This window comes from Phoenix dactylifera, chromosome 1 (assembly GCF_051530095.1).
Source record: "Phoenix dactylifera cultivar Ajwa chromosome 1, Ajwa_hap1_PhDact_Kaust_v1.1, whole genome shotgun sequence".
NCBI lineage: Eukaryota > Viridiplantae > Streptophyta > Magnoliopsida > Arecales > Arecaceae > Phoenix > Phoenix dactylifera.
The window spans coordinates 60,313,624-60,325,864 of record NC_143190.1 but is presented as its reverse complement, the minus strand read 5'-3'; the positions used below and the strand labels follow the sequence as shown (position 1 = coordinate 60,325,864).

Genomic DNA, 12,241 nt, shown 5'->3' with positions numbered 1-12,241 from the left:
AATGATCCAATAAATTTCAGAACGGACCTTATCTATAGTCAAATAAAACTTTAACCTGTTTCTATTAATACAGAAATAAATATCTTTTTGTTACAAAACCCCCTTTTCTACCTCCTGAATAAAAAAAGACTCTTTTCTTTATTAGCATGTGTTGTTTCATGAGTGTCATTTGAGAGGTTACCAAATTATCAAACTGGGAAAATGTTGATGATTATGGGAAAATGTTCTATCAAGAAAGGGGGAAAATGATGCACATCTGTTTAAAATTGCATGATGGAATGGATGATATGATGATCAAATTAACCTTGTGAGTAGCTTAATATTTCCTCCCAATTTTTACTGTCTTGACCGGCATATATTTGTGCAATTGAATTAGAACATTGCATTTGCATAAGATACCTCTTCCTTTCCCTCATTTATTTGCAAACCCAATCTCGGTCTCTTAAAAGCAGATGGGCAGAAGTACTTCACACGATTTGGCCAGTTAGCACCTAAGACATAAGTTGGCGAGTTTCTGATTCCTCTGAGGGTGATGTGTGACAAAAGAAACGAAAGAATTTGGTTATCATCTTTTTGCAGCTTTACCACTTCAACTTCTTATCATCAAATCTCCGCATGAATGGTATAATATCATTGCCGAACGTGTGTAGGTAGGATGCACGAAAAGGAAAGACAAAACGAGTTAAGAAGAGGGCTAGATTGTTATATATTCATTAGAAAATAATCTCTTTCCCAGGTCATCAAATTCAGCAAGCATGCATTTACAGCTTGGTATCATATCATTGCCACCTGCGCATCAAAGAACTCAAATTTCAAGCTTTGCATTCAGGCTGAGACGGAAGCTTTGCCATTAGTACCAAAAAAAAAAAAAAAAAAACTTTGCCACCGCATCAAGGCACTGCCAAACAGCCTGGGGAAGACATTGTATGCCATTTTTCTCGTATTTAAGACACCGTATGCTACCTATTATTGTCAACCACAGCTCCAACATGCATTGCACCATTGACTCCACTGTAAGCATATACAGTCCTCAATGAAAGGATGCGACATCTGAACACAAGAATGCATAGAAAAAGAGCCGTTACAGACGGCGCAAGCTGATGATCCGCGACTTATACTGGATCAACTTACTATTCGAAACTGTTGCCCAAAGGGAAACGAAACTTCCAAACAGAAAAATCGCTACAGTACAAAACAAGTACATTCCAAAGCGTTTGAATGTTGAACTAAACAGCGATCTTTAATCTTTTTGTCATCGTTAAGGAGCAAAAAAATCACTCTAAATGTCTTCATTCACATGGCAGTTAAATCCTCCTAACAGACACTTTAATTAATTCCAACGCCGGGGAACTGTTGGACGGAAGGTTGCAAGAGCCAAAATGGAGATCACATCGTTGAATTGATCGCCAAATCTTCATCTCACCGAACTTATCCATCCGTAAGAACTTGGGAATGTCCATTGCCCATATAGATATTTTACCATAAGAATGTCATAAAGATAAAATTCGCACAAATCAAAAGGCATTTTGAGCGCAAAACTACAGCAACTTTGTCGATAACATTTTAAACGTTCTCACGTAAGTTCTGACCAGGATGTGTCTAAGATCTCGAAGATCCGGTTCCAAACTTAACCACAGCATACCTCCATTAGGTGAACAAAATGAAGAACCAATTTCTTCAAAAAAAATGAAAACATTTCCATTTCCTCAACAACAAAAATGTGCAAGGTAAGAAGTGATGACGCCCTTATCCGATTGCTGCAACGCGCGACGAAGTAGATTTTCCTGTCCATCTCCCCACAAAGTCTAAAACACAGAATAAGTGCAACAGCTCTCTAGCCAAAACTTCACTAAAGTCATTAAATTACATAGGCTTGCGAAGCCTACTGAGGCCCCTAAATGATTTCAGACAAAACAAAATGAAAACAAACCATGTCTGAGTTCATTAAATAAAATAAGGTGACAACCCTGAAGCAGCTGCTTGGTAAGTCCACTCTAAGGCACATTTCTTATCATGAGCTCTTACTTCAACATGAGGACATCAATATCAAGCTAGAGTTCTATAAGAAGTACAATCACAGGAATTGATGGATATAGTCTCACAATAAATGCTAGACAGAGAATAACATACTACTTGCCACCAGCAACCAGATTTGAACAACAGCTCCCGACCAAAGATTTTATCCAATTGTATCAATCTTGCAGAAGAAATTCATATATTTCAACATTCCTTTGAGCGACAACCCTCACCATCTGAAAAGTTAGCTCCAATTAACTATTTGCAATCCCTCACCCAGCATTTCTAGCCATACAAGAAAAATCTTGGATGAAACGGCCAGTAAATTGGCCAAAAAGCTCAATTAGCACTTGTTTAAGTTATTCAACCTGTCCATTGGCTTCTGCGTGACCAACAGGTAAGGTTTTCCTTGTCATTATTGAATCAAGAGTCTGGTTCACCAATGTTCCAACAAAAGCATTTCCACCGTCCCTGTGCGTAATGGCAGGTAAGTAACACACACACACACACACACACACACACACACACGATAATCATCCTTTGTTTTAATCGGACATCATCTAAAAAGCTTTCTACTCATGTTTACCAAGAGATTGGTATTACCTCGATTCCACACTCATTTTAACATAATTCTGTAAACAAGTATAGAATGAATTCTTCAATAACATCTGTCACTGTCATTTTCAAGATCCCACATTTTTCAAAACCTCCTAACTGGTAAAATAGTTCAGATATATTACAATTAGCCACAGTTCAGAATGAGATTTCCTAGAAGATTAAATGCATATACATAAACTTCAAATGGAAATAAGTCATGTGAGATATTCCAATGGTTATCTTGAACCATCCAATAGAGGAATCATGTTTAACTACAAATCATATGCCAATTCAAACTCAGTTCCACTCCCTGCAGGCTAGTAGTCAGTTGCAGTGTAAAAAAAGAAAATTTTTGAAGATTCTTTAAGACTGAAAATACAAAAGAAAAAACAAGGTAAGAAGAACATGAATAGGAGAGAATTATGGTGCAAATCCTAGTATATGAAAATAAATAGTAAACACTTCTGTCTAAAATAAATTCCCTCGAGACCAGAGACCATAAAAGACCAACAAGCTGCACAACTTCAAAATGCGGTCTAGATCCCTAACAACTCCAATATGGGGTACAAATATAGGAGGCATGTTTCAATGACCCCTCAGTAGACAACTGAAACATGAGCTACAAGTTCAAAATGCAGTCTAGATCCCTAACAACTCCAATATGGGGCACAAATATAGGAGGCATGTTTCAATGACCCCTTAGTAGACAACTGAAACATGAGCCCTGCAGTTACATTGTAAAACATGTGAATGTTCTTCATTCAAGCTCTGAGACTGAGCCTTCTTTTTGTCTCATCTAATTTACTATAAATCCCACTTGAAGAGATCTGGAGGCACTAAAGGACCAAGATGAATCACAAAGGTAGCATCAACTTATTCATAGCATATAAATGATTTAATCAAATCACCAGCAGAAACAGCACATAATAGGACGCTCACATGGGTAAAACAGTGCAAACATATTTCCGATCCATAACATAAAAACTTGGATTCACTCCTGCTAACGATACAAGAATAATCAAATCCAAGAGATTAGACACTTCATGTACAGACCAAAGAGGAAGTTCTAAGCAAAATGGAAAGAGACAACAACAACACGAAAATCCACAGCTAGCCACAAACTGTCAGAATCTACTGGTGCTTCTTCTCTTTCAACGGCCCCCTTGGAATCTTGCTCAAACACTTGGCATGAAATGTTGCATAATGCTTCTTGATTTCTGCCATCACCTTCTCTGCAAATGGATCGACTTTGTCCTCATACTTCTCATACAGAACAGGCACCGTGTGCAGCGTAACAAATACTGTTTTCAAAAAGAAAAAAAAGACAAGAATGTTAGACCAAAACAAATGACAAAACAGAAAAAAAAGGAAAACAGAACATTAAATAACTGGTCGAAACATCTTTTTACCTATATAAAACAAGGTCAAGAAATTGCAGCAGGTCCCAATGATAGAAAGAACCCATAAACCAGCAATCACCTGGAAAACCAAGGCACCAATCAGCATAATGCTCATTCAAACTCCTAGATCCACTAACATTTTAAATGACCAAAATACCATGAGGAATTTCTTCAGCTCACGTCCTGATGCAATGTCCCTTAGAACAGCAAAGCCCCTGTTGATCTCATATCTCAGTGAAAGTGCAACATCCACAGCCACGTCTTCAGGGATGCTCACCTCAGGAATGTGAGGCGAAGACCTACAAACAATGACACAAAAAATTTAAGTAACCAGACAAAGATTAATCTTTAGGCCACTGGAAGCGATGCCAAACTTAGCTCAAGAGCTCACTTGTTGATGAAGGTGGACGCATTGGACCAGAGGAACAGGATTGCCAGCGACAAAATGAGGCAGTGGCAGACAAGAGTGAGCAAGTGGTATTCCATCAACTCGAACAAGACCCAGATGGCCGTGGCCACACCTAGCACACCGGCCGAGATCTTCTTGTTCCTCCATAGGAAAATATCAGCAGCTGCAAGGATGGTGGAGGGAAAAAAAAACCTTGAGAACGTACCGTTGCCGCTGAATCCAACAATTCCCCCATCAAGTACATAAGCCAAATTATACCGCATCTATAGCTCAAGCTCCATATGGACAATTTTAAATAATAATAACAATAATACGATTCCTTGCACGAATTGGGGACAACGAAATAAATATTTTATATACACACAAAAAAAAGAGAGATTTACTACATCTAAATATATGAATTATATAAGTATTGGTCGTCCCCCCGACCAAGGAGGATTTGATCAATTGATTTCAATCAAGAGTAAAATCATTACACATGTATTCATAAATCAACAAATCAGCAAGACAACTAGATAATGTTCAGATTGGTATTTCCTGAAGTAAGAAGGCGGTGGAATATTCTCGAATCAACTACCACCAATCGAAATCCACGACTTGTATCTTAAATCAAATTAGGGTTTCTTCGAAAATATTATAAAGCAGTTCGGAGCTGATTTTTTTTCGCCACTATTGAGTAAAGAGACGCAAACCCTAACTAAGTAATTTGCCTCCTCAAACTAAAAAGCACAAGCTTTTGGATTAATCCAACTAAAAATAGTCAAATTATAGGATAACAATAGCTAATAAACTCCTTGGATCTCAGCTCAAATCATCTCGAATAGATTTTTTTTTATTAAAAAAAAATCATAAGAAAATTCACAGAAAAAAAATGAAATTTCTATTTCCGGAAAATAAATGGAACAAATATCGGGAAAGATCTGAAAAATACGAAGCGGCGATTTCTTACGCTTTCCACCGCCCAAGACGGTGTGGACGGGCTTCTCCCTGCCGAAAAGGCGGTAGATCTTGGCCTTGACGGACGACGCGGACGGCTGCGGTTTCTCGTTGTCCGAATCGGACGACGAGGAGGAGTCCTCCTGGTGGAACTTCTCCGTTATCTTCTCCATCACCGACTCCTCCACCGACTCCTCCTTCTTCTCCGCCATCGCCTCAGAAACTCCGATGCCGTACAAACTTCGTCGCAGCTCTCTCTCCCCACCGCTATCTCTACTCTCTCGGAAGATAAAAGCGGGAGGCTATAAAGGGGCCGAGCCTGGTTGGGGCGATCTCGACCGTCGGATCAGGAGTCCAAGCCTCGTGCCTCACGGACGGTGCGCAGACGGCCGTTGCGTTGGACGGCCCGCCCTCTGGCGTTTCCTGTGACCGGACGTCAACGTCCCGTTATTTTTTTTGTTCCTCGGCGCCGCCGGCACGACCGACGCTCTGCCCGATCCATAACGTGGCAGCTCATGGATGCACTGCATCCGCTGCCTGGTCTCGGACAGCAATAGATCATTGTTAACGTGATCGCCCGGCACTGGCACATTATGTTTTTTTTTTAAAAAAAAAATTTCATACAATCCGTATACAAATATATACAATAAAATTAAAAAACACATGGAGTGCAACTAAGATCCTCTTCTTTACCTAAAAGATATATCCTGAATAATGGGCCGTATGGACAAAAACGCGCTGGCACATTGGTCTCAAAGGCTGTTTGCTACCATAGGGGCGACAGCGGAAACGCACCGGCACTGACGGTGCACGTCATTCCGGACCGCCGAACGAGGAAATGAGGGCCTGCATGTTTTTATTCTCCCTCTAAACTCTGAAGAGCCGCAACCTTAGCTGCTAAGAAAAAAAGCATCTTGAGAAATTTATCGTTATTTTATTTCATATAATATTTTCAGAGATAGATATTATTATTAAATGAGAAATCAGAAATGAAATCCGTGGAGAGAAGAAAATGATAAAATGGTCAAGTAATTTTAAAATGTATACTTTTATACCCTTGGGAGTTCTATACAAAGATACAACGTTGGAATTTAAAATCTGAAGCTAGACAATTTCAAAAAAATTATAAGAAGCAGGGCTAGCGCCTAAGTAACTGTGTCTAGAGTGAAGGACCACAGCGTAAACTTTTGCATCATATGGGCATGGATGCTATAAAGCCATTTATCCACTTCTCCTAGCTTTGGAATTCACTGTTGTTACAGGATTAGGCACACGTGATAGCACATATACATACACACACGCATACATATACATACATACATATACATATATATACATTAAGATATATATATACATATACATATACATGTGTATATGCGTGTGTGTTTGTGTGTATGGTAGAATTTCTCCGCACGTGCATGCCCGCATGCCACACGTGGTCAGGATGTCAGCTTGTAAAATTATGAGAATAGGATGTAAATTTAAATAGACTTAACCAAGTGATGATTGTTAGAGTAGAAAAGTGACCAGAGGTATTATCCGCTTTGGAGGAGCACGCACGTGCTTAACATCTTGCGCGGCTCGTGCACGGCAGTTTTTCTCTCACAGCTTTGTCCTTCTTAAAAGGGCCCTCTAGAAAGAAAGGGGTGGTCCTTCCTTATAAAGCACAATTCTTTCTGCTACTCTTTCGATGTGGGACTAAAGTTCCAGGTCCCCTATCCGCCCCCCAACACTACCTCTCCAGTGGAAAGAATTCGTGCGGGAAAGTTTCGGCGGGGCCCTTCCTCTAGCGCCATCAGTTAGAGCGGAAAAGGACTGTTGGAAGTCTCCTTCCTTTTAGTAGTTTGTAATGTTGAGAAGGGTTTTAGTCCCACATTGCTTGTGTAGAGTTTTTTATATAGCTTTATAAGCATTCATATTCTATACATGATAAAGTAACTTTTTGGTGGAAAGTTGTGGAGGGAAAGCCAATATTATATTAATCAAAGATTGGCACTTGGCCTAAAATTCATATTGGCAGTTTTTATCCGTTTTGCACAAAATAATTGCACTAGCAGTTATGTTTTGAACAGGCACTATTCCAAAGGTTGTGTTGGTTTAGAGTTTAATTCAGGGTTATAAATTGCCAATATCCTTCACAGATTAATATAACTTCATATATAAAAATCTTTCATTCCGTTGTTCTGTGGAATCCTAGTTTTGCCGGATAGGACTTTATTTCGGTTTTGTTGTATCCTGGAGCGAATTTGCTAAATCACCAACAGTAACATAGTGGGGGCAAAATTCGCTTAAGGACAGTGTTAATTCACGCTTCAAGACCGGTTTCAAATAATAGAGTTCCTTCTGCTTCAACAAGGACTGCGTCTCGACTAGAGGTATTGTCTGCTTTGGGGGAGCACGCACGTGTTTAACATCGTGCACGGCAATTTTCCCCTCACGGCTTTGTTTTTCTTAAAAGGGCCCTCTGGAAGAAAAGGGGTGGCTCCACCTTATAAGGTACAATCCTTTCCGCTACTCTTTCGATATGGGACTAAAGTTCCGGGTCCCCATCCGCCCCACAACAATGGTATTTCTCATGGAGGGAAAAATCCATTGGTATTTCTCATGGAGGGAAAAATCCCAAGCCTTATGATGCATATTTTGACAGGTAATTGTTCAAGTGCCTGGGAAAAGCTTGGTCTGTTAAATATCTCAAATACAAGAAAGGGGAAAGCAGGGAATGAAGGGGAAATAATAACTAGGCTTAGGCTTAAAGGTAGAGTTTCGTTAGGTTCTCATCAAAAGTCTTGTTATGCTTGAAGAATTTCAGAAGGAAATTTAGGTTTTAAATTCACAACAAACTATGACAAAAGAACCAAGTCTCATAATCCAGGTAATCCTATACAGCTTTTTCCATGTCCAGTGAATTTCAATCATATTACAAGAGGCAAAAAAATTTCGGTCTCAAAATTTGAAATGTTTTAATATTCCATAATGCCCCTATTTATAATAAATACATAGAAGAAATTTGAAATATAATGCTCTAGGAGTATGCAAATAAAGATTTCTAAATCAAAAGGTTAAATATTATTTCACTAGGAAATTAAAAGGTATAGAACGAGTCTAATTATTTTGATCACAAAACCCGAAAAGGAGTAAAATACTTCAACATACATCAATATGTCCTCTGAGATGATTGGATGCAGTTTATTTGGTGTTTGCTTCATCTAAATCTAACCCATATTTCGAACAGGTCTAGGTATGGGTCTTGGCGGGACCAAGTTCTGAACAGAAGAAGGTCGGAATCAATTCCTTAAAAACCTGCAGGCAGGTCAAGGTTTAGGGCAATTCGTAACTTGCTGTTTCACTTATGATAAGGTCAAGTGCACAAGTTCAAGTTGATTTAATCTAAACCCCAATCCCCCATCAACTTGAATAGCTAATTCCTTGGTGCTGATCCAATCCTCATGTCAATTTTTTAAGTAAGACTGATTTGTTTTAGGTTTCATTATTGGTAATCTAGGAGATTCAATCCATTTGTAAAATCAAACACCTTAAGCTTCACTTCCAGTTCTGAAACAACAGACAAAACTAACAGAAGAAAGAGAGAGTTTGGACAGACAGAACCCCTTTGAAAGATTTATGACAACAATATGCTTCGCAGTTGACCGCTGTTACTATTTGACTCTTGCATAATAAATGACATAAATGAGTTGAACAATGAACCATTGTTTTTAGTGATTCAATATGCAGCATGAGCATTCAAACCTAACCAAATCATTTTCCTTTCTTAAGAATATAATGTGATGCAAGGTAAATCAATCGAACCATTGACCCTACGACTCTGGTCAATGGATTTTGCTCCACTTCCATGTGAGGTTTAGAAAAATTAACAGCCTAAACTTCAAATTTGAGTGGCCTTGAACATAATTTACACTATAAACAGGTTAATATTGATTTGTCCAATTTGGAGAGTTGATTCTCCAACAAAAGCATGGTATAAAGTACATATGAAAAAGGTGCCCCACTGACATGATTCCCAGGAATGGACTTGTTAACAGAAATAAGAAAGAGTTGCAGAAAGGAAGGTGGTCTGTAGCATAAATATCATAAACAAATCAGAAATAATTATGAAGGATCTAAATAGTAGATGGCAGCTCTTGGTAGGCAATAAAATTGATTACATTTTAATGGCTATAGCGTATCAGTGCGGACTGCTAGCTGCCTGCTCCTATTCCTATCCATGTATGATGACTCAATTGCTGACTAAAATCATACATCATACGATATATGATATGTTGAGGCAAGGAAATGATTTGAGCTGAGCCGGACAAAGGACAGACTCGAGTAATGGATTAGAAACTGTTTTTTTGAGTTGCTCTAGAATGATCCATAAAACATATCTACATAAGTGCATGTTTGTTGCCCAAAAAGACAACCCAAGAGGGGGGGGGGGGGGGGGGTGAATTGGGTTTTAAGTAATTATAACTATTAAAAACTTTGTGAGTAACTAATTAAACCTAAACCTTATTGCAAGTGGATTAATTAGTTTACTATATGCAGTGAATGAAGAGAATGGAAGAGACAATGAAACAATCACAACACAAAAGATTTTATAGTGGTTCGGAGCTAACCCTTGCTCCTACGTCCACTCCCCAAGCTTCACTTGGGAGTTCACTATAATCCCTTGAATTACAGCCGGTTGTTTTACAAGCTCACAACCCAACTTGTTGTTTTACGAGATCACAACGAACTCGATCGGTTTTTCCAGGCTCACCGACTAGAACCACCCGACTGTTTTTCCGGGATCACAATCGAACCCTTACACCGTTGGTTTTAACCTCGGCTCACCAACAAACCTCAACACCCTTGATTCAATCCCCTGATTGAATCAAGTAAGAAAAGCAGTTTGAAGAGAGTACAAGGATAGCTTCTTGAAAAGCGTATATAAACAATATGAACAAAGAAGAGTTAGAAGCCCTCAAATAGATTTTTGGATGTGGAGAAAGGAGCTTCTCAAACTCTGCAACTCCTCTTGAATGTGCTGAAGATTTGCTGTCAGAAAGGGAGCTTTGAATGCGAGGAAGACGTTTGGAGGATTGACTTCAATGTACTTCTTCCTTCTTTCTTTTATATTTACTCTAGAGAGGCTTTGGTAGGTGGAAATCCCTTTTTCTTTGAATGGAGTCTCTTACTTTGTGTCTATTACTGTTCAATCTGGCTATTTAAGCAATCCCCATAGATAACTAGCCGTTAGACTCACTTTTAGGGCCGTTCTGCACAATCTGCAACTTCTGACACAGTGTCCGTTGGGATCGGAGTCGACTCGCTCGATCTGGAGTCGACTCGGCTGTTGCTGGAGTCGACTCATGCTTTACTGGAGACGACTCGCCCACTGTTCAGGATTTGAATTAAAGTGCTGTCCCGTTCTAGAGTCGACTCGGCCAACCCTAGAGTCGACTCGCCAATGTCTGGAGATGACTCGGCCCTCCGGAGACGACTCGTTCTTAGGGTTCTAGAGATCTGTTTTTCTGTATTTCTTTCTCGAGTCGACTCGGATCATCTTGGAGTCGACTCGGCTCTCAGAGCCCGAAAACTGATCCTCTGTGTTTGGAGTTGAACTGCCTCTGAGTCGACTCGGATTTTGTTGGGGTCGACTCGGCTGACTTGGGAGTCGACTCGGGAGTACTTGGAGTCGGCTCGGCTCTCAGGATCCGAAAACTATTTCTCTGTGTTTTGAGTTGAACTGCCTCGGAGTCGACTCGCACTTTGTTGGAGTCGACTCGGCTCTCAGAGACGGAAAAACTGCTCTTCTGTCGTTGAAGTTGAACTGCCTCGGAGTCGACTTGGACTTTGCGGGAGTCGGCTCGGCTCTCAGAGACTGAAGTTGGCTCTCTGACTTTTAGTCTTGCATTCCTCTGAGAGTCGACTCTTGCTTTCTTTGGAGTCGACTCGCTAACCGTTGGAGTCGACTCGAGTTCTTCTGGAGTCGACTCGGTTCTCAGAGTCCAAAACAGCTTCTCTGTCTTTCTGTCTGTTACTCCTTGGAGTCGACTCGGAACTATCGGGGGTCGACTCGGCAAGCATCGGAGTCGACTCGAATTCTTCAGGAGTCGACTCGGTGACAGGGTCTGAGATTCATCTTTCTGTCCTGCTGTTTGTTCTCAGTCGGAGTCGACTCGTAATGTGCCGGAGTCGACTCGAGTCTGTGCCAAAACGTCTGAAACACTTGGAGTCGACTCGAAATCTTTCGGAGTCGACTCGAAATCTTCCGGACTTTGGTTCAAACTGAGTTCCATACTTAGCCAAAATGTATTGAACCAAGGCTAGAGATAATTAAACATAAATTCACAAATATTTGGCTGAAACACTAGATTGAATTCATTAGTATAACATAAGATATACTCAAATGCTTTGAGCTCATCAAAATCAAATAGGAGTAAAGTGGGTCAATGATTGTCTACTATATATTGGAATTTGCCATATCTCCTTGATAAATAAATTATTTTTCAACAGATGCACTCTTGCTGGGTTTAATTATCTCTATATGTTGATTGAGATCCTATATAGATGCAACTATTTTTTCAGTTGACATGAATAATTAAAAAGACAATATATAAGTTTTCTGATGTCTTCTCCAAATGTGCAACTACAACCTTGAAATTTTTATCTGAGGCATCGCCGGAAAAACAGAAAAGGCAAAATTCTACCCGTGGAGAAAACTTTAACAGGCAGATTCCTGTCAGTATTAAACTCAAGATTTTAATTTCTCTCTGCAGCTAAAGAAAAAAAAAAATTAAAACAGAGCTCCGGCCTCAATATGATCAGAAGAACATCATTTGGCGCTCAAAAACTCATTTCAGTAACTAAAACGACATTAGTGGATAGATAAGAAGAGGAAGGC

At 39.7% G+C, this 12,241-nt stretch overlaps 1 protein-coding gene across 1 annotated transcript; it reads right to left on the bottom strand.

Moving 5' to 3' along the window:
* Positions 1–3,476: 3,476 nt before the first annotated feature.
* Positions 3,477–5,829, bottom strand: LOC103722240 (reticulon-like protein B5). Its single transcript, XM_008812714.4, has 5 exons — positions 5,372–5,829; positions 4,405–4,585; positions 4,171–4,312; positions 4,023–4,092; positions 3,477–3,914 (listed from the first exon to the last, which is right to left on the bottom strand). The coding sequence occupies exons 1-5, from the start codon at positions 5,568–5,570 to the stop codon at positions 3,745–3,747; spliced, it is 762 nt and encodes a 253-aa protein (XP_008810936.1). The 5' UTR covers positions 5,571–5,829; the 3' UTR covers positions 3,477–3,744.
* Between the last annotated feature and the right edge of the window lie 6,412 nt (positions 5,830–12,241).

Coding starts and splice junctions, on each gene's coding strand:
- LOC103722240 (XM_008812714.4), bottom strand. CDS start 5,570: ATGGCGGAGAAGAAGGAGGAGTCGGTGGAGGAGTCGGTGATGGAGAAG. Junction 4,313..4,404: donor GCGTCCACCTTCATCAACAA/GTGAGCTCTTGA, acceptor CATTGTTTGTAG/GTCTTCGCCTCACATTCCTG. Junction 4,093..4,170: donor AGCTGAAGAAATTCCTCATG/GTATTTTGGTCA, acceptor TTGGTTTTCCAG/GTGATTGCTGGTTTATGGGT.